Source organism: Rhinolophus sinicus, chromosome 15 (assembly GCF_057876585.1).
Source record: "Rhinolophus sinicus isolate RSI-liver-muscle chromosome 15, RSI-T2T, whole genome shotgun sequence".
NCBI classification, from domain to species: domain Eukaryota; kingdom Metazoa; phylum Chordata; class Mammalia; order Chiroptera; family Rhinolophidae; genus Rhinolophus; species Rhinolophus sinicus.
Genome location: NC_142515.1, coordinates 27,176,955 through 27,199,857, shown reverse-complemented (window position 1 = coordinate 27,199,857; position 22,903 = coordinate 27,176,955). Strand labels below are relative to the sequence as shown.

At 39.4% G+C, this 22,903-nt stretch overlaps 1 protein-coding gene across 1 annotated transcript in view; it reads left to right on the top strand.

Moving 5' to 3' along the window:
• Positions 1–22,617, top strand: part of CC2D2B (coiled-coil and C2 domain containing 2B) — an 89,105-nt gene extending 66,488 nt beyond the window's left edge. Inside the window, exons 26-34 of the mRNA XM_088791915.1 lie at positions 757–939; positions 1,107–1,304; positions 3,029–3,118; positions 6,136–6,249; positions 11,880–12,014; positions 12,409–12,531; positions 16,876–16,934; positions 18,403–18,580; positions 20,619–22,617. Coding sequence (XP_088648041.1) covers positions 757–939; positions 1,107–1,304; positions 3,029–3,118; positions 6,136–6,249; positions 11,880–12,014; positions 12,409–12,531; positions 16,876–16,934; positions 18,403–18,580; positions 20,619–20,807 — 1,269 coding nt within the window. The 3' untranslated portion in view covers positions 20,808–22,617. The remainder of the gene's footprint in view (positions 1–756; positions 940–1,106; positions 1,305–3,028; positions 3,119–6,135; positions 6,250–11,879; positions 12,015–12,408; positions 12,532–16,875; positions 16,935–18,402; positions 18,581–20,618) is intronic.
• The last annotated feature ends 286 nt before the right edge of the window (positions 22,618–22,903 follow it).

The window sequence follows — 22,903 nt, the reverse complement described above, 5'->3', positions numbered from 1 at the left end:
AAGACGCTTCACTAGAAAAGCCCAGCAGACCTCCTACCTTTTGTTTATGTGACTTGGCTGTCATGTTGCCACCTAAAACTGTTGGTAAGAAAGAAGAGAATGGCTATTAGGCAGGGGAGTAAAAGTATCTGCATAATATGCAACCACAAGTTGTCACGAGGCAGCATGCTGTATACATAAGTGCAGCAAATAAAGAGCAATAGAGATTTCAGTTGTTGGAGGTACCGGGCTTCCTACATTTGTAAAGCCCTGCACATGCTTCTCAGTCTCCACCGCGCTCAAGGAGAGAGAGGTAGTTAAAAATATGAGCTTCAAAGGTGGACAAACCTGGATTGTTGTAACAAAAGCTCCTTCCTCCTGTGGACCTGTGGGTTGTCCTTCCTTCTGTTACATTTTTTTCTCTTTCTAGACCAATGCAAAATGTAACATTGTCTGTTAGCATTTTCTCTGAGCCTGAATTAGAGCATTTATCATTCTGTTAAGGTAACTTGTTTTCTCATTTCATCCCTCTCTTACTCCTGCCCTCTTTGCATAGTACATATTAGATAGGGACCCAGGGTGTCAGGGCACCTGTGAACAGGTCAGCATGGAGAACCTGATCATCCTTGCATAAGTACATAGTAGGCACTAGTGGAACCAACACGTATCTATGTAAGCCTGCTTCCTCCTGTGGAGAAGACTGAGTTGGGCTATATTGTATTTGACTGATGTTTATTTTCATCATGCAGAATCCATTATATTGATATATTCTTTCAGATTAGTGGAACATTTCAAGTAAATATTCCACCAGTTTTGCTGGGGTATACTTGGAGCAAGACTTATGTGTCTCCCAAAGAAGATTATAATGGGCAGAATTTAAAAGATTGCACCTTCTTAAATATTTTTGCTACCATTGAACCTCAAATAGCATATGTCACCTGTAATCCAGGACTAGACAAGGTAGGTTTTACATTGAATTATTTTTACATACATTATCAAAGATGCGTAAACTATTTTAAAAACCAATAATAATAATTTCAAAGCTGGCAAGAATGAGCATTAGTTCTTGATGTTTCCCTGTGGGAACAATATGGTACAATGTTGAAATATTTTAAACTTGATTTTAGTTTTCAGATCAAATAGATGTTTTGGAGAGAGCCCAGAGTTTTAGAAAAAGTTGTAAGGCAGTATTTCCCAACCGAAGAATCACAACTACCGTGTTTAATGATGAAGGGATACAGATCTTAGTAACAAGATATATCAGAGCATTAAATCCACCTCAACAACTCCTGGATCTATTTCTTCATGATTCTAACACAACACTCGTAAGTCACCTTTGTTTTAGTAGCTTCATTAAGATATAATTTACATACCATATAATTCACCCATCTAAAGTGTACAATTCAGTGATTTTTAAGTCACAGAATTGTGCAACCATCACCATAGTAAATTTTAGAACATTTTCATCACTCCAAAATTATATTTAACATGCTTACTTTTTATTAACTTCAAGTATAACTTTCTTACTAAAATTATTTCACCTTCAAAGACAGTTTCCTGAGAGAAAACCATCTATATTGCAATGTGTCCTCCTGAGCCCCCAGATGGAAGAAAAGGTTTCTTCCTTTGTTTCTCCCCACTTGGACTAGAGTCCTTGTGGCCACACCAGCTCACGTGACCGTACTGGCTTCACAACTTTTCCGTCAAACTTTGAAAAATGACATGGAAACATATCTTTGACTTCTAGGCAAAATAAAAATGTATGTTCCAAAAGGGGTTGTATCCTTCTTAAGGATTGCTTCTCCCAGGATTGCTTCTTCTTGTATGTGGGGATGAAGAAAACTGTATTGTGTTTTTCTGTGTAAATTGCTGACGTAACACTCCCCACCCCATCCCTATGTGGCTTTATGCATATCTATTCACCAGCTGACAAAAGAGACATATACTTAAAATTTAATTCCATAGACAATGAAGATTTATTCATTATAGACTCAATAGAGGATATAGCTCCTTCCATTTTGAGAAAGGAAATCAGAAACATAAGTCTTCCCTTTAAAAAAAAGAGTAAGCTTTGATTAAAGGGCCTTATGAAAAATCAGTTATACCTTTTGTTCATTCAGGTTTTAATTGAGTCAATTGGCTCTCCTCTGAATATTTATATTATTTGTCCATTATAAAGCTCCCTCAGGTGGACTCTTCAAGCTAAAATCCAGATTTCTAATTTAAATTGTCTTTTGCTACACTCTGCTTTTCCATCTTGAGTTTCTTCCTACCTATGCTTCTTGACACCCAAAGTCCAAGGAGATAATAATGCTCTTAGCTTTATTTCGAAGACAATATTTGTCTTTTTTTAAAATATAAAGTCCTGGTTTCTTTGCTTATCAATAACTGTGAACCATGACAGGGTACAGGTCATAATAGTGCATAAATGGTGGCTATTGTCAATTAATGAAAATGTTAGTGAACTTTCTGTGTTAAGTCATTGTTTATTTATTTGTATCTCTTTTTCCTTTCCTACTTGAGTCTGAGTCGTTGTCTCTAGCCGTAGAGGGGGAACAATCCACAGTATAATTTCTATTGTTTGAGAAAGCAGGCTAACCCAATATCTTCCTACTGTAGCAGCTTATAACAAGTTTTAATAAAAATAATCTGATAGATTTTGAATCTAAAAGCAAATCAAACTTTTGCTATTCTTCAATGTCTCTTTTCAACTTTTAACAGTTATATTTGATCCTATATATGTAATGTATCATGTTTAAAATTTTAATAATTTATTACAATGAAATGTAATGGCTAACAGGCATGCTCTGGAGTCAGGCTAACTTGGGCTTAGTCTTAGAGAACCCCCTATATTGTTAGCTGTGTGACCTTGGGCAAATTATCCTCGCACTCCAAGCTTGTTGATGCTTCTGTAAAACAAAAATCATAATAGTATATACTTCAGAGGCTTGTAGGATACACAAAATGTGATAATAAGGCATATAAAGCACTGTGCTTGGTGATGGACAAATAGTATGCACTCAGTAAATATTAGTTAATATTATTCTAGGACCTCATTGCTCGCTTTGTATCTTTGATTCCTGTTATGCCTGATACACTGGATGAAAATGATGGTTTTGATATATGGATGACATCAGAGGTAACAAATTACATTTTATAATTAAAACTGGTAGTATTTTTTACTTGCTTTTCTTTTGAAGAAACCTATTTTATAAATGTCTAGTACTTTGCCTTACGAAATTTGAAAGTATTTGATAATCTAATACATCATTTTCAGCTCTATTAACAATCCATAGAAATAATTCTGCAAGACCAAAAATCTTACTCCACATTATAACTAGTAGCTCTTGAATGTTTTGATTCAACAGGAATTTCAGGAGTACAGTATTATGACAATCTCTGGAAAGAAATATGGCCTATCACTATGGAGCTTGTCAGATCCTAAAGTCTAGGGCAAATGTCACCACCTCCCGGAAGCTTTTCCCAGTCTCCCCACATCTGAATGAAGAATAGCAGGCTCTTTTTTTTTTTTTTTAATTGGGGAAGGGGAACAGGATTTTATTGGGGAACAGTGTGTACTTCCAGGCCTTTGTCCAAGTCAAGTTGTCCCTTCAATCTTAGTTGTGGAGGGCGCAGCTCAGCTCCAGGTCCAGTTGCTGTTGCTAGTTGCAGGGGGCACCGCCCACCATCCCTTGCAGGAGTCGAACCGCAACCTCTTGTGGTTAAGAGGACGCGCTCCAACCAACTGAGCCATCTGGGAGGCAGCTCAGCTCAAGGTGCCGTGTTCAATCTTAGTTGCAGGAGGCACTGCCCACCATCCCTTGCGGGACTCAAGGCATTGAACTGGCAACCTTGTGGTTCAGAGCCCACTGGCCCTTGTGGGAATCGAACCGGCAGCCTTGGGAGTTAGGAGCATGGAGCTGCAACGGCCTGAGCCACTGGGCAGGCCCAGCAGGCTCTTTTTTAGCACTTGGATTGTAGTTCTCTTTAGGTTGGTTGCCAAATAAAATACAGGCCCCATGTAATGTTTGTGATATATATATATATATATATATATATATATATATATATATATACACTAAATATGTATATATACTAAAATATTGTTTGTTTACCTAAAAATTCGAATTTAACTGGGCATCCTATTTTTTCCCCAAATCTGGCAACCCTAATTAGAGCACTTCTTCCATTCCACCTTGTTACCTTTAGTTGCTTATATATGGACATGACACCCATACTCTGTACGTATACATCCCAAATTTAATCTCTTTGAGTTAATAGGAAGATTTAATTCTTATTTATTTTTATATTTATCACTTGTACCCTTTAAATCTTTAAGCAAGCATTATATAAATATTTTTAACTGGAAAATACTAGCATCATGGGAGCCTAAGAGGGGACACTTTCCACCTAGAACTGACAGTTCTGGCACTTACCTAGAATGTTTTAGAGGCTAGATTTGAGCTGAACGGGATTTAGTGGATACAGGGCTAACTTCATAGATCAGCTACCCTACCTTCTGCTAAGTGAGAACAAGGGAGACACAAGCATGTGGTTCCAGTGATTGAGTGATTCAAATCTGGTAGAACTCAAAGAGGTGTCATTAGCTCTAGACTCGTCTGGGACTCTGAACCAATCAGAATGTGTTCAGAGGTATTATGATCCTGCAGAATATTGAAAGACAACCTCTAACTGAAAATAACCATAAAAAAAACATTCAGGTAAGTATTCCCTCCTCCCTCCTCCCACCCGACTCCAAACACTACCCATAACTGAGAGGTTACTACAGGCATGGGATTTCTCTTGGCTAATGTCTTCCCATTAACATGCACTCTTTGGCCATGGGATGCCCATGAGTATATGACTAATTAGATTGTCACAAGACATGAGTTATTTTCTCCTACCTAACATACAGTCTTTGGAGTCAAATAAACCTTGGTTCAAATCTTACTTCAACCACTTAATAGCTCTGTATGACCTAAGATAAATTATTTAGCTTCTTTGTACCTTAATTCCTCATTTGTGTCATATAAGCGTTTTGAAAAGATAATATACACAAGGCATCTGGAACTCAGCATATTAGTTACCTAATCTCATCCATTCCTTTCTCCTCTTACGAAATCCAATCAGGGGAACCTCCTTGGTCTGACATTAAAGACTACTCATATTCTGCCTTTCACTCTTTTGTTCACACTTTTCTTTCAGAGGAGCCATGTTATCATCCTCCCTACCTTCCATCCCTCACGATCATGTTCATCCAGTATGTACTAATGTGGCCATATCAGTTGTTAAAACGATGAAATGAAATTTACCAATCCATATTGATTGGTAAATAGTCACTTCCAAGACCTCCTGAGCTCCCTCTCCCCTATCTCCCCGGCTACCACAGCCCCTTTTCGGGGACTATAATGAGATGGAAAGCACATGTCCCATCTAAATGGTGCAGCTGCTACTCATCAATAACAGATTATTGCCATAAGAACATGTGGGCCCATATATGTTGTTCAGTCTTTTGATTTTTTTCAAGAGAAGCCAGAAATCCACAGTTTTATATGAGATCTCCCAATTTTTAAAAACATTCTGGGGGCCAAACAAAACACACCTAAAGGCTAGAACTAGGTCATAGACCACCTCTGCTGTGCTTTTTATCTCCTGCTACAACTGCTTTAGTAGGTACCATATATCTGATTACACCCAGCCCAACTGTTCAGTTCTTTGGGTTAAAGAAGTTTCAGTCTTTCTTCCTGATTGGGTTCCAATTAAGATCTTTTCTTTGAGTTGAGAGAACTGTATTAGTACAGGCAGAGTGTAGCCCCATTGACCAAAGGATCCCTTCCTCCAAAAAGGCTATGTGATTTCCTACCAGATGAGGTTCCTTAAAATACCAACCCATATGTCCCTGTTTGCCCATGGCAGATTAATATTTGTCCTAAATAAAAATGTCCCATTTGGGGTGATAAATTATTTGGTTATTTACACAGTATCCCATTAACTGCCCCATCGTAAAGATAGGCCCCTATGTTCCAAGTTAATGTTCTCTCTTTCTAATGCTCTAGTGCCAGAGATTTTGGCATTGCAACCATCCTAGCATTAGTTGTATGTACCCCCTCGCCTATTTTATTTATTTACATTCTTGTTGCTTTTGTTTTGCCTTAGCACTGCATCAGTTTGGCTCTTGGAAGTAAAGAAGAGCATGCCATACTTCTCTGTAATTTCTTTCTGTATTTCGGAAAGAAAGCTTTGGTCCTCCTGGGAACCTCAATGTTAGAAGTAAGTGCTGGAGTTAATAGTTAAATACTGTAAACAAAACTAATCAGCTATCCCTGCAAGTTTAAAAGCCTTCAACCCAAAGTTTCCAGCTTTTCACAAGCTAATTAGCAAATTCTGTGGGCAAGCAATTATTAAAAGGATAATGTTGGTTCATCAAAATTTATACCAGGTAAAGAGTGACTTCCCTGTTTTTCTTCTTTGTAAAATAGTGCTAATAATAGTGCTACCTCATGGGGTTACTAGAAATATTAAATTACATAGTAAATATATGGCACTGAGAAGAGCACCTGGTTCATAGTAAATGCTCAATAAATGGTGGTAGTGGTGGTGGTGATGTATCACTAGTTTAGTAGTAGTTGTAGTGGTTGTTAACCCCATCTCTATCATCATCTTTATATGTTTCTAATACTATATTTTAAGATCCTTAAGAAATACTTCTCCGGAATTCACCAATGTTCAGTTTTTAATTGTACAAGAAGTGGGTCAGAAATTCATGTTTACCTACCTGAAATTTTTACAACTTAGTTATATACGCCTGTATTCATACATCCAGAAAGCTGTCTTCTTTTGGACTGTTTCTATTTCAACCTGAATATCTTGATCAGTGTCAAAATTTCATGTACTGTTTTATAGTTTTTGTGATGATCACTTATTTCTCTATATTCCCTTGGCATAGCTTGTTATTTCTGTTTCACAGTTGTGTTAGCTAAAAGCCTATGGTTGATTTCCAGTCAAGATGGTGGAGTAGATAAATGCTGTGCTTGCCTCCTCTCACGATCACATCAAAATTACAACTAAACTACAGAACAACCATCATTGAGAATCACCTGAACCCTAGTTGAACTGAAGTCTTCCAACTAAGATCATACAGAAGAAGCCACCTTGAGATTGGTAGGACAGGTGGAGATGCAGAAGGGGCTGTGCCCACACCCACGTGTGACCTTTAAAAATCAGGAGGGATATCTCAACTGTAGAGATTCCCCTGGAGGAATGAGGGGTCCCACCCTCACACAAGTCTCCCCAGCCCAGGGTTCCAGTGCTGGGGAGAGAAGTCCCCATAGCTTCCGGCTGTGAAAAACAGTGAAGATTGTGGCTAAGTGAGATGAGGGTGGCTGCAGTCCCAGGAGTTCCCTTAAAGTGCTATCTTATGGGGCACATTGACTTGTTTGCTGATGGACTCACTCACTCTGAGCTTCACTGCCAGGGCAGCAGCTTGAAAGGCACCAGGGACATACGGGGATGAATGAATTTGTCTGGCTGCAGGGTGAGGGCCAGAGAGGCAGCTTTCTTTCAGACAGAAGTGCTGGCCGAATCCATTGTTTCTATATTGAGCCCTCTACCATCCTGGTGTGCAGATGTGGGCACTGCCATGCCTGAGTCTCCATCAACCTCGCTATTACTGTTCATTCACCCTGCCCTGGTGATTCCCTGAGACCCTGTCCCACCCAACTTTCAAGCACACCCAAGCTACTTACAGTGGCTTTTCCATACAAATGGCTGGGTTCGGCTTCTGCTACAGACTTTCCTAAAATCTCTCAAAGGATCACAAAACCCAAAAAAGGAGCATCTGGCTGAGCAGCTCTAAGCCGATCATTAGCAGCAGCCAGCCTCAGTTTTTGGCTTGGCCTCTTGAGGCAACTCCCAGCCCAGTGTCAGTGTCGGCTATCTGCACATTGCTTTGTGGCTCATCCCAACTGGCTCTGGGCAGGGTACAGGCTACAGCTGAACTTAACCTGTGGTGGGGCCCTTCCCAAGAGGCCATGGGACTGGCACGCCTGGTGGCCATCTTCAGATAGAGCTAGAGCATCACCCAGTCACCTCCAAGGATGACAACCCAAAGGGCAGAGTGGGCCAGAACTCTGCTAAAGTCAATGCTGCTCCATAGGGTCAGCCCCTGCATAGCAGCTCCTCCACTGTAGTCACAGCTAGGCCTCACAAACAATCCGCCCAAAGAGTCAATCCCTCCCATTGATGTGCAAATATCAACCAAGGCTCAACTACAACAGGTGGGCACACACAACCCACATAAGGGACACACCTGGAGCTCCCAGCTCAAGTGACCAAGGAGACTGTGCCACTGGACCCCACGGGTCACCTACTGTATAAGAACAGTCCACTAAGACCGGGAGACATAGAAGCCCTACCTAATACAGAGAAACAAACACAGGGAGGCAGCCAAAATGGGGAGGCAAACATGTCCCAAATGAAAGAACAGAACAAAGCTCCAGAAGAAGAACTGAAAATGGAGACAAAGAAATAAACAAAATGGAGACAAGCAATCTACCAGAGTTCAAAACACTGGTTATAAGGATGTGCAGTGATTTCAGGGAAAACTTCAACAAAGAGATAGGAAACATAAAAATGGTGATAGAAAACATAAAAAAGAACCAGTCAGAAGTAAAGAACACAATAACTGAAATGAATACATTAGAAGGAATCAACAGCAATTTAAAATATAATGTAGGAAAAAACACCCAATCAGAATAGCGAAAAGAAAAAAGAGTCCAAAAATAATGAGGAGCCTCTGGGACAACATCAAGTGTACCAACATTTGCATCCTAGGGGTACCAGAAGGAGAAGCGAGACAGGAAGGAATTGAAAACTTATTTAAAGAAATAATGACACAAAACTTCCCTAACTTGATGAAGGAAATAGATATGTAAGCCCAGAAAATGCAGAGAGTCCCAAACAAGATGAACCCAAACAGGCAAACACCAAGACACATCATAATGAAAATGCCAAAGGCTAAAGACAAAGAGAGGATCCTAAAAGCAACAAGAGAAAAGCAGTTAGTTACCTACAATGGAGCTCCCATAAGACTGTCAGCTGGTTTCTCAACAGAAACTTTGCACAGCAGAAGGGATTGGCCCAAAATACTCAAAGTGATGAAAAGCAAAGACCTACAACCAAGATTACTCTACCCAGCAAAGCTATCATTTAGAATTGAAGGAGAGATAAAGAGCTTCCCAGACAATAAAAATCTAAAGGAGTTCATCAACACCAAGCAAATATTACAAGGAATGTTAGAGAGATTTCTTAAAAAAAAAAAAAAAAAAAAAAAAAAAAAATATATATATATATATATATATATATATATATATATATATATAGAGAGAGAGAGAGAGAGAGAGAGAGAGAGAGAGAGAGAGAGAGAGTAAAATGGCAATAACTACATTTTTTTCAACAATTACTTTCTATGTAAAGGGATTAAATGCTCCAATCAAAAGATAGGGTGGCTGAATGGGTAAGTAAACAAAACCTTTACATGTGATCTCTACAAGAGACTCACTTCAGATCAAAAGACACACACAGACTGAAAGTAAAGGGATGGAAAAAGATATGTCATGAAAATGGAAACAAACAAAAGCTAGGCTAGCAATACTTATACTAGACAAAATAGACTTTAAAACAAAGGCTATAACAAGAGACAAAGAATGACCCAGTAATCTCACTTCTGGGTATTGATCCAAAGAAACCCAAACCGCTACTTCAAGGGGATGTGTGCATCCATTTGTTTATTGCACATTGTTTACAATACCCAAGATGTGGAGGTAGCCTGGGTGTCCATCAATGAATGAATGGATAAAGAGGAGGTGGTACATATATAAAATGGAATATTATTCAGCCTTGGAAAGGAATGGGTTCTTGCCATCTGCTGCAGCATGGATGGTCCTGGAGGGTATTTTGCTGAGTGGAATACGTCAGACAGAGAAAGACAGATGCAATGTGATTTCACTTATATGTGAAATCTAAAGAAGAAAATAAACAAAACAGAGACAAACTGATAGATACAGAGAACATTTTGATGGTTACCACATGGGAGGAGAGTTGGTGGGGGGGTGAAAAAGGGTAAGGAATTGAGAAGTACAAATTGGTTGTTACAAAGTAGTCTGGGGGATGTAGGGTATAGCATAAGAAATATAGTCAATATTGTAATAACTCTGTATGGTGTTAGATGGGTACTAGATTTATCAGGGTGATAGACGGGAGGGGGTACAGGGCAGGGTGAAAAGGTGCACCAATTAGCAGCACCAATTAGCAGTTACAACATTTCACGGGGATGTAAAGGAAAGCGTAGGTAATATAGTGAATACTTTGATGATACCTATGTATAGTGCCAGGTAGGTACTAGTCAGAGGATCACTTCTTAAATTATATAAATATCTAACCACAATGCTGTACACCTGAAATTAATATAAAATACTGAATGTCAACAATAACTGAAAGTCTTTTAAAGGGAGGAAAAAAGGTGAAGGAAATAAGAGTTTCAAATTTTCAGGTATAAAACAAGTAAGTCATGGGGATGTTTTATACCTGAAAATAATGTACAGTATAGGGAATGTAAATAATATTGTGATAGCATGGTACAGTGTCAGATGGTTGCTGGACTTATCGTGGTGATCATTGCTTTAGGTATGTGAATGTTGAATAACTGTAGTGTCCACCTGTAACTAATATATTATTGTATGTTAACTATATTTTTTTATAAAGCCTATGGTTAATTTCCCCATATGATCCCCTGCTGTAGTTTTACGTGCCACTAGATGGCAGTAAACAGCTAACAGTATTTCAACAAACTTTTGCCTTTGTACCTGTGAGTCCAAGGCAGGGGTGGCTGCCCTCAGTTGTTTGACTTCAGCTCTGTTGAGGTGATGCCTCCTCTTTACTGTAAAGAAGACGAGCACAGTGATGAAGAGCAAAAGCTTTGGAGTTAGGAAGACTAGGCTACAGAGAACAGTGTTCAGAGTATGGGTTTTAAAAGAGAGGGTTTTAAAACCCGGCAATACCTTTTATCAATGGTATGATTTCATCCTTTTTTCCTTTCTGAGCTTCAGTTACCTCCTCCCAAAACAGGAATAATGCTATTTACTATTACCTGAAAAATGGGCATAATAATCTTCCCTACCTGACAATTTGGAGTAAATCAAAGTGAGAAAATTAGTGTGAATGCTGAATGTAGTACCTGGTATACATAAATATTTAATAAATGTTAAATAGTTATTATTATTATTGTTACCTGAAATTTTTAATCTTTTCTAAGAAAGGTTTGTACTTCAAAAGGTATGTGCAGAGAAAAATAACAACATAATGACGACTTTTATTCCTCAAATGGTTTCTTGTATACTTTCTCTCTAGCTTCTAATTCCAGATCTTGTTCTCAAAATTATTTTAATGGCTTTTTAACTTCACTTGGCTTTTTCAGAGCCTTCAGCAAGTTTCAATTCCCTAACTCTGTGTGGTGTTCACTCTGTGCCTTGAGTATATTCTAGTCAGAGCAGGGCTAGTCCATATAGCACCACTGTGTGAATTATTAATAGATAAAAGTGCCCCTACCTCAAAGCACTTTAGGCATAGCTGTTGGAAAATTGTCATAACGTACTGATTTTGTTAGAATAATGTATTTTACTGTCTCAAAAATTCTCTCATTTGAATCCTCATGCTAGCCTGGGCCTAAGGATTTCTAGAATGAGTGCTGGCTTTTTACCTTTCTAAAAAATTTTTAAAGTCCTAAAGAAGGCTTTTAGAAATCTAAGACATCACATACTTATATTGTAATTTTCACATATAAAAATGTGTTACCTCAACCAACCCCCCACCCAAAGTGACTTTAACTCCTTCTCCTCATATAGGGGCCTGTGGCCTACGTATTAACCCAAGAAATTGATGAATATTTGCTTTGGAATCCATTAACTGGGCAATGTCATAAGCAGTTTGACCCATTTTGTCCTTTACAAAGTGTAGACTGTTTGTTTGATGATGGAAATGTAAGTATATGGGGGAGGGGGTGGAATCTTATCTTGAGCTGTCTCCTTGAGTCAAAGCAGTGATCCTCCACCCTAGCTCCGTACATTAGAATCATATAGGGAACTTTGAAGAAAATACAAATGTTTAATTAGAATCCCTGGGGCGTGGGGCCAGGGAAATCTTTTGTCCCTAAAGACCTTCCCAGAGGTGATTCTGTAGTCTCTAAGGATGAGAATCAGTGAGCCGTCTAATGTTCACCTAGGCCTGGAATCTCTTTACCTCCTACTTCAGAAGCTCCCTTGGCTCCTGCCACTTCATTGGGTAGTAGGACTGTAACATTTTGCTTCATCCTAACCAGCTACGGGCTTTGGGCTCCTATGGGCCTAGACTGATTTTATGGTAATGTTTTTATAGGTCTGGTTTAATATTCAACAAAATAATACACCAATGGCTGTACATTTTGACTGTTCAAAGGAAAGTTTCTGGAAACAGTTGCTTCCAAAAAATTTTCGAGGGACACAAGCACACAGCATACAGGTAAGTCATATTTTTGCAGGTGTGTAAATATGAAAGTTACCATTGATTCTAATCTTTACCAGTTTTGACAGCTCTTGTTATGTTTATATAGCTGATTGCTTATTCAATTATTTGGCAATATCAATAAAATCTAGTTTTCTCTACCGTGTTGCCCAAGTTTGGGCCACTCTGATCTCTTGCAGAAAAGAGGAATTGAGGAAAAGGTCTCATCTTAAATGTAATGTAAGTTTTATTTAAGTACAATATATATATATAGAAAAGTGCCCAGAATACTAATTCTGCATATGCAGTTTGGAAATTCTGCTTCAGTATAATAGCACTTGGAAATATTTTTTCTGCTGTGAAACATAATGTGAACTCAGTAATGCTGATCTTGCCGAGTCCTTAGAGAGTAACTGTAAACCTAATGAACAGTAGCACTGGCTAAATCTTTGACAGAAATAGTTCTTCTCCTGAGATGCTCAGAAGAGAATTTTAGCAGCTAGAAATAATTAAAATGAAGAGAAAAAATTTCAAATGAAAGGTGAACCAGAAGTCACGTGGCGGTCACGGGAATCACGTGACATCACTCTTGGGTCATGTGGGAATCAGGTAGCTATCCAAGAATCATGTGCAGGTCACTTGGAGTCTATAGCTCATTGAACTTTTTCAAAGTGAATATATATACCTGTGTAGCCAGCATGAAGTCTCTCTCTCTCTCTCTCTCTCTTTTCTTTAAATACAAATTTTACTCTAAATAGCACTGAAGGGTAATTTGTCTTTAGTCTCTTAAAGGGGCAGCAAAAAAGGGAAATTCCACCATACATCACTCCTTAAAGACCTCTCCTTATAGAACCCACACATCGATATTATACATAAAGCACCCCAGGTGATTCCTGGGGTGCAGCCAAGGTTGAGAACCACTGACCTAGTGCCATGTATAGTAATATGAATATTAAAAAATGTAATGTTAAGGACAATAAAGATGTGAAAGAAAACATACAGTACAAAAGCATTTACAGGAAGTTTGAAAACTATATGTTTATATACGTGTATATGTACAGAGTTTGCCAAAAAAATGTATACACATTTTAAGGAAGGAAAAAACTGTATTAATTGTAATACTCAATATATACCGATAACAAAAGATGAATACAAGTCACATTTGACTTCTGCAGTTACAAGAGGTGCTCAAAGTGGTTACCATCAGCATCCAGACGCTTCTGATTACGGCGAACTACTGCTTGAGCATAGATAAATCTCTTAAAATGTGTATACATTTTTTTGGCACCCTGGTATATATAGATATGTAGTGACAGTATAAAAGCGTTCATAGAAAAGATGATTGCCAAATTTTGGTTGAAGGTTGCCTTTTGGGAAATAAAGAAAGGAATGAGATCAGAAGCAGTATATGGAGTACTTCGAGTCTATCTGTAGTGTTTTACTTATTTAAAAAATCGAAAACGTAGAAAGAATGCAAAGATTAGATTAGCTAGGAGGTAGGTGTGTTGGGTTGATGTTCATTACAGTATTCTCTGTGCTTGCCTGTATATTTGAGGCAGTTCACAATATCAAAAAGAATGCATGTGGTTGTGGGGGTGGGGGGAATCAAACAGTACAAAGCATATAAAGTAAAGAGTGTCTCCCCTCTTCCACATTTTTTTCCCACTCTCTAAGAAATAACCACTGTGCATCCTTTTAAAATTCTCCATGCAGCTGCAAACATTTATTTATATGCTTTATACATTTATATGCTTCACATATTTATATGTTTCCTGTTTGTGAAGTCATTTTAAAGAAGGAAATGTGCTTATCTCTCTTAAGCAAACCACATTTACTACATTCACAGGCCAATCTTGCTTTTCCCATCCCAAAGTTGTGAGTGAAACATTGCTGCCTCCAAGGGAGAGAATGATATATTTAGAGATGAGGGGTTTTGTTTATATTAATCACTCTATGATTCATTCTGGTAATGTTTATTGAGTGCCGGCTATGAGCCAGTGCTGTTAGGTGTAGGCACCACAGGGAAAAATACATGTCTCAGTGTTCTTGGCGCTTGCATTCTAGCGGAGGAAACAGCAGGAAACAAGCACTTGTAGTGCAGAGTGATAAATGCTATCACAGAAGAAATGAATATGCTTTTGGGGAGCATAGAACAGGAGGACCTGAGGGGAAGGAGAATTGCATTGGCTTCCTGGAAAAAAGGGATGAGCAATACAGGGAGGAAAGGTGAACAGGAGCTGGGCTAACATAAGATCAAGGAGGAGAATGGTTGCAGTAGAGAGTGGGGGCAGCAGGCCTGAAGACGTGCAGTGGGGAGGAGATGTCTGTCAAGATGCTGGAAGGCCAGCTTGGCTGCTGCCAGGGCGTGAGCAGAGATGAGCTCCAATGTGAGCAGAGTCCTGGTCAGGATTTGGGCCTTTGTCCTCAGGGCAGTCAGAAGCTAGCATCACCAAGGCACGGCTGCCATGATCAAAACTGTGTTTCTAAAAGCCACTCTGGCTGAGGGTGGAATCTAAACTTTTTGCCAGGTGAAATATAAAGTATAAAACACATAGTTGCATTTGACTTGTATCTCTACTAGTTTCTTTCCTGTAGGTTAATGTCCCTTGATCTGCCGCCGTGCCATACACATGCTAGAATAGCCACTATCCATAGTGAACACTGTAATTGAGAACACAGGTTTAAGTGTGTATAATGAGAATGTGGGGATTCAGAGATGAGTTAACAGGGAAATCCTCTTGAAGTTTTAAAGGATATGAGTTCCCTGAAAGAAAGCGGCCTTTGCCAGAAAAGGAAAGTGGATTAACACCCCATAAATTTATCAAGTCAATGTAACCCAGGCCTCTATTTCAGGCCTGAAGGCGGCCTAACTAATTCTCAAGGGTTACCTGGATTGGGGGTGGGGAAAAAGAGGGAAGGGGTTGGGGGGGTCGTGGTTTGGAGGGACAGACAGTGGTTGGTGACAGCAATTGGCGTTCAGTCTCTCTGTCCTGTCTGGGGTAGTTGGTGGCCCCTCCAAGATGATGCTGGAGTTCATATTTCCTTTTTCCAGTATTTCCTGTCTCTAGTATCTGCATGTTCTACTGTGGGAAACTCCCTGTTCCTGACCCTATTCCCTGATCTAGTGGTTCTCCAGCCATGGCAGGCATCAGAACCACCTAGACAATAGACAACTTGTTGAAACACAGATTACTGGGCCTAACCCCCAGACTTTCTGATTCGGTGGGTCTGAGGTAGGGGCTGAGAATCTGTGTCTCCAATAAATTTCCACGTCCGAGATTGCTGATCTGGGGGCCATACTTTGGGAACCACTGATTTAGACCCTCACCTGACAGACTGAGCCTCTTGAAATCCTCCTGAAATTTTCTAGGACCTAGCAGCGTCCTAGCAACAAATGTTGCCCCCTTTTTAAATCACAACCCTCATTCCACTCATGAGGAGGCAATGTCTGTTCCTGTCTCTCCAGCTGCCTCTGTTTCTCAGCTCAGAAATAATTAAAGTAAAAACTCTAAATCTAGCCCCTCACTCATGTCTGTGTGACCCCTGCAGGAAGGGAGTGCTGGATTTGGAAAAGGGCTGGGCTTTAGGAGTCCTCCCCTCTCCCAGCAAATCTTGCTTGTGGGGAGGAACAAGGTAGAGCTTTGTTCTCTGCTGTTGGTCGGGTGCCTGGAGCAAAGGCTTAGGGATATGGAGATTGCAGTGGACTCGTGTGTGTGTGTGTGTGTGTGTGTGTGTGTGTGTGTGTGTGTGTGTGTGTGTGTGTGTGTGTACAAACACAAAGACCTGGCTGAAAGAAATGAATTCTCAATAACAGAAGAAAGATGATAAATCATGTTAAAAGAGTAATAATAATAACAATATCTGATGTTTATGGAGCGATGTATGCCAGACTTTACGTGTATTATTTTAAAATCTTCACAAAACCCCAGAGAAGTAGGTACTATTATCGTCCCTCTTTTAAAGATGTGGTAACTGTGACTCAGAAAGGTTAAGTAACTTCATCAAGGTCACAGTTAGTAAGTTGAAGAGAACTGTGCAGCAGCTAAAGATTATCTGGTAGGTAGAATCAATAGCATGTCAAGTGCTTGCTTAAATAAATGAATTGGGAGCAGCAGATCTGTCTTACTCAAGAAAAATAACTTTTGTAAATCCATTCTTCCTCGCATGCTCTGGTGAAGTAGTATTAAATTCAAAGGAAACACTGTGATCTATGTTTTACCTTTGTGCCTCTGTGATTCAGTGCTTTTGCCACATGAGACAGGTTTGGGTTCCCCAGGTTTGGGTCACCCACTCCAGGGGTGACCGTGATGTAAATATGGCCTCCCTAGAATCTTTTCTAACTTTCAGTTATCTGTATTTCAGCCTGAAGAAATATTTTATTCTGATACTAATAAAAGCATGGTAGAAGATCTAAAGAACAGGTATGATCTATAAAATTATATTATGATTGCTGTGTTTTCTCCCTAATCTTTCATTCAGTCCTCTAACCCAGGCTCTCAAAATGCCTATTAGATTCAGCAACAGCAGCATGAAATGGAGATTATAACTCGTTACTTCCAGTGAGTCGTCTTTCTCGACACATGCATGGAAAAGCAACTTCTCTGCCGTAACAGGCCAAGGGAAAAATGGTTGCCTCTGGAAAACATTGTGGGCTACTGTTAGGAAGTTCTCAACACAGACACCTGTTTAGCCTGTAGTTAAAATAATAATGCAGTAGCTAAAACTTCTTGAAAGGATATGAAGGTAAATGGCCCATAACTTGATAAAAATATCCAAGTCAGGTGATAGACACACACTGTTCCTCCTATCACTCCTACTCCAGATATGTCAGAAGCTTCTAGATCTGCCTGCCTCCGGTGACTCATGCTGACAGCAGACTGGCGTGTAAACCACTATCCAACTAATCAAAACAGAGCATGACAGAAATCATTTTACCACTTCCTTCTTTCACTAGCACATAACCCCGCCCCCTTTTATTCTCCTCCCTCCTCCGCAATTCTTAACAAAAAAGGATGAAGTGAAGTTGGGAAATGGTTTCCAACTTCTGGTTTTCATCAGAATTGCTTCCTGAACTATTTAAATATGCAGGTGCCAGACCTATTGAATCCATATCTGGAGGTGAAACATTTTGATGAAGTGCTAAAGATAATTCTGTTGCATAGTTACTACTGAGACTCTGCAAACTCCCCACTACTCAGTTACACGATAGACTTAGCCAAGAGGGACTTGGAGCCTGCACAGAAGACAGGCTTCCCAGGAGGGGCCGCTCAACCAACCCACACTATGTTCCATTTCTCTCCTTCCTTGGAACAGTTCATCACCAGGCAGTATTTGAGGGGCTGGGTATACAGGCAAACACCCCTGCCCTTATGGAGTGTACAATCTAGTAGGGGAAACTGATCAACATACTTGTCAGTCCAGTGCCTCATTTCCTCCCAACTCTGCTTGCAGAATTAACTGAATAACCCATCCCTGCTAACACTATCCCAGACCAGATAGCTGAATTTTTGTAAAGACAGTCTCTTGGAAACTCAATGTCTTAAGTCAAAGGAGGGTCTTGGAGAACAGAAATGTCAACCCAGTAATCACACAGTAGGTGTCAAATCACACCCAGCAGGAAGTCGCCTTCACACAAGTAACTGGAAAAGAGATGTGCCTTTGAGATCTAATTGTTGGCTATCACGGGAGGCTTCTTGCTTTCCCAAGCCAATCAAGAGCCTACTTTCCCCAAACTTGATTAATGTAAATGATGTCCAATATCCCTCCTCACAGCGGTCTGGTTTCCTTCTAAATTAAAAAAGTATCATTCTCATGCTTGAGTAAAAGTGATGAAACTCTTCACATTTATTCAATGAGTTGTAATTTTTCATAAAAATAATCTTACTGTAGGATCGAAAGGACTCTGAAATGTAAAATTATGGAATGGCGATCTAAACAGCCAACACGTTGGAATCAACAGTGTACTTTTATTTTGCAACAAATTCTTCCTAAGCTAGAACTTGGCACTGGAAGCTTTGTTTCATCTGAAGCAGAGAATGAATTTGAAAGACTACTACAATTTTATAGGGTTTGTATATGATTTAATGCATTAATGACATTTGTTTTATCAATGCTGTTAATTGCTAGATAATAGTAACTTTAAATACCCCTGAAATGCCTTTTATCTTGATCCTAGATGATAGGTGCTATGGCATTAAAATGCATTTATTTATAGACTGAGAAATTTAAAATGTAGTAAACAGCTATTACCATAACCACATTGCATGACATTTTCTTGGAATCAGTTGTATGTTTCACTATGTGTATACCACAAACTTTGGAAGGAGATGTCCAAAAGGAAACCACCTATAACTGAGAAACTAAAAAAAATGGTCTCTAGGTGGTTGTAATAGAATGGATTGCCTGTCCTTGGTTCTGGGCAAGAGGACACTAGGCAAGCTTTAATATCTTCTATATGCAAATTACTCTCAAATTTATACATCCATCCTTAGCTTCTCTCCTGACCTCTTATATATTCACCAATACATTTGACATCATCCTGGATGATAAAAGGCATGTCAGACTCATCTAGTCCATAACCAAACTTGGTGGGCATTTGGTATATTGTTAGGGTCCTCCTTTTCTTCCCCTGCGCTACCCCGACTTCTGGGAATCCTCTTACCGCCTTCTCCCTGTGAACGGGTCCAGTGGGTTTTTGAAAACCCCAGCCTCCCAAGGGTGAGATTCCTTCCCCCTACCATCTCATAGACTAGAAGATGTCTCCTAGGGAAACCCTCTGAGAGAAGAAGGGAAGGAATCTGCTGGGAGTTGAGTACTTACGCAGCCAGAGAGGGATCTGCTGGTACTATTCATTCATGAATTGGGAGGAAGTTGTTTTGTTTTGCTTTCTTTTTAATAGAATTAGGGGTAAACAGGTAAGCAAAACATAGTTAAATATAAGCCAAGCTTCAAAACTTGGAGTCCCTTTGTAAAATTGTCTATTTAATTAGACACAATCATAAACTTGCACTAAATCCTGCAGCTTTGGGTTCAAATCCTGGCTCAGCCACTCACTAGCTTTGACCAAGTTACCTAACTTCTTTCCACCCCATTGGGCAAGATAAACAGGGATAAAACAGTCATCTGTTGGGTGGTTGTGGTGAGGATTAAGTGAGCTAGTCTTTACATCCCAGCCCCCAGCACGTAGCAAGTATTTAGTAAATGTTACCTATTATTTGTGTTTTGTGTGCATTGTGCTGGCCACTGAGGTTACGACAGTAAACAGGACAGATACAGTATTGTGCATTCACAGAGACTATGGGCTGTTAGAGAGACAGACCAGAACACATGTAATTGCAACACATTTTATTAAGTAAGCTACGGAAGGACAGTGTATTATGCAACCACATGAGAAGAGCACATGAACAGATTTAAGAATCAGGAAAAGCCGCCTGAAGTAAACAATCTGAGGCCTGAAAGAAGTTTATGATTTGTCATCTGTGTATTTTAATAGATAATTTTACATAGAACCATGTTCCAAAATACTTCAATCCTGTCTCAGTTATGACTTAATAAATATAAACTGAATCAATATTAAGTAAATTCTTCCAAATACTCACTTAAATCCCTCATTTGTAAGATGAAGTAATTTCTTCGTTGGCAGTTTGCTATTCTAGAAAGGTGCTATTCTAATGAAATGTTAAGTGTGTAGGCTCTTGAATCAGTCAACTGGTTCTGCTCCTCTCTGCATAAAGTAGAGATTATAATACCATGTTTCTCTGAAAATAAGACCTAACCAGAAAATAAGCCCTAGCATGATTTTTCAGGATGACATCCCCTGAACATAAAAACCCTAATGCGTCTTTTGGAGCAAAAATTAATATCAGGCCTGGTCTTATTTTCAGGGAAACACAGTAGAAGCTCCCTCATAGGGTTGTTTTAGGATTAAATATGTATACAAAGCATTTAGCACTGTACCTAGAACATAGTAAACACCCACAAAATAACTATTATTATTCTATGACTACCATTTCTTTGAGGCTCTGTAATCTTTTTGCATACACTAATTCCCAAGTACTTATATGATTGTAATGTGGGTTTACATGTTATTCTGTCTTTTGGTCCAGGTTGCAGGATTTCCTATTCAGATGCCATACACTGATGTACAGTCAGTTATTGATGCTGTGTACCAAACTGGAATTTATTCTTCTGAATTTCCCCAGACAGAATTCGCTCTAGCTGTCTACATTCACCCATACCCAAACAACATATTATCTGTGTGGGTCTATTTGGCTTCCTTAGCTCGACGACAGTGAAAGGAAGAAGGGGAAAGGAAAAGTTGTACTATGGGTCCCCGGACAAGAAACAACCAGAACTTTTCTGGTACTTTGGGATTTTGCTGCTTATCCTCAAGTTCATCTAAGTGTGAGCTGAGTTTCTGGTTCACTCACTACTTGAGTCTTTGAAGATGAATGCAGATGACCTCCTTACCAAAGACCTTTTCAAGGAGGACTCTTCAGGAAATCTGGCTGCCTTGGGTCACTACACTAGGTCTTATTTTGGGAAAGAAGCAATTCTGGCCTCTCCCTCCAAAGCCAGTATTACTCAAATTGTGGGCCCCATGCCACCTCCATCAAAATCACCTGGAGAGCCCTGTTGAAAATGCAGATTCCCACAACCCAAGACCACTGAATCAGAACCTCTGGGGGTGGAGCTCCAGAACCCATAGTATTTTAAACAAGCTCCCCAGGTAATTCTGATGACCTGTTAAGAATGAGAACCCTGCCTTGTAGAATGCTGTAATTACTAAAGTGAGGCTGGTACGAATGTTTAGTGCTGGTTCTGATGCATTTCCAGAAAGAAGTTATTCCAATAGAAACCCTAAGGTCATTGCCTTTCATAAGAGAAAAGATAATTTCACTGGTTAAGAACAATGGGAAAACCTGCGATGTTGGGTTGAGGGCTGAGGTCAGCTTCTAGGGGCTTCTCAAAAGTTTTTACTTGGGATGCTACTGACGTGAAGTCCTTTTAGCTCCAAGGATTTGATTTGTAGGGGACTCCCAGGAAACTCTAATATGTTTCCCTGATTCTGTGACAGAGGGAGAAAATGGTCTTACCAACTCTCAGGGCTCCTTCTTTCTTGAGTGAACAGCTCCCCATTCTGCCTCTGGCACTTTCCTGCTGCTTTCCTTTCCCAGTGCCTGCCCCATGGAGGCCCATCTAGATCCTAGGAACCCCTCAAGAAAAAGTGGACAGAGATCTAAGTAGGAAGCACTGTACTTCAATTTTTTTATTGTTCTTCATTGAGAAAAGTATTTATAGTTTATTTAAATGTTATATAACAACTTTTTAAAAAAAATATCAAAGGACACAATTTTCCAAAAGTTGATGAGAGTAGTTTTTATATGATGTAAAGGTAAGAGAAAATTCACCTCTCGCATCGCAAGAGCACTGGGGATTCATGGGGCACATCCACAAGCAGAGAGCAGGGTCCTCAAATTCATCCTCAAGGACCCCTCAATCCATATCTTCTCCCTAATATGCCTGCATAGGCTGGTGCCAGAGAAGGCCTTATTTATTTGCAGTGATGTTGCTTAGACCAAACTGTAGATTACTAGAAAAGTAAAAAATGGAGGGATGTGGGTGAGGAGAATGTTTTTCTCTCCAAGGTTAAAACCTAATTGTGTGTGTCTTCTGGCATGTATAAAAAAAAACACTGATCAACATTTTTGTTTTTATTTGAATGCTTGTGTTTAAATGATGTATGAAGTTTTGTTATTAATAAGCCTCCCACATTTATTAGGGTATCACAAAATGGTATCTGTTGGAAAGACAAGGTTGTCAAAGAAATGCTGCATCCATACAGTTCATTTCTGTGGCACTTTGAGTGTTTACATAGCTATTTATGTTAGTTGGTTATGGTTTTAGAATTAATAGACCACTTAAGAGTATGGCAGTATGTGTTCATAGACAAGCACAGAAGACTTTTCTGTGTTATATGCATTTTTAAAATGTGTGTACTGTATGGTTTCTCAACTAAAAGTTTTTCCTGAAAGTTGTAATTGTCTGCAGTGAACTGTTTTTCATTTGACTGTTTTTAAAATACATTATTTTAAATGTAACATATATTTAAAGTTCTTCTAATCATTCCACAAATAATTACAGAGCATTCGTAACGTACCACATTTCAGAATGTGATGGAGTAAGCAATGAAAAAGCAAAGCTCTTACCCCTGTGAAGCTTGCATTCTTAAATTGGAAACAGACCATAAGCAAATAAACAGTAAATAAGGGAGATAATTTCAGGGTGTTAGGAGTACTATCAGGGAAACAAACAGGATGGGATGGTGGAGAAGGACTTTGGTGGGAATGGAGGATATAAACAGAGTAGTCAGGGAAGGACTTTCTGCAGA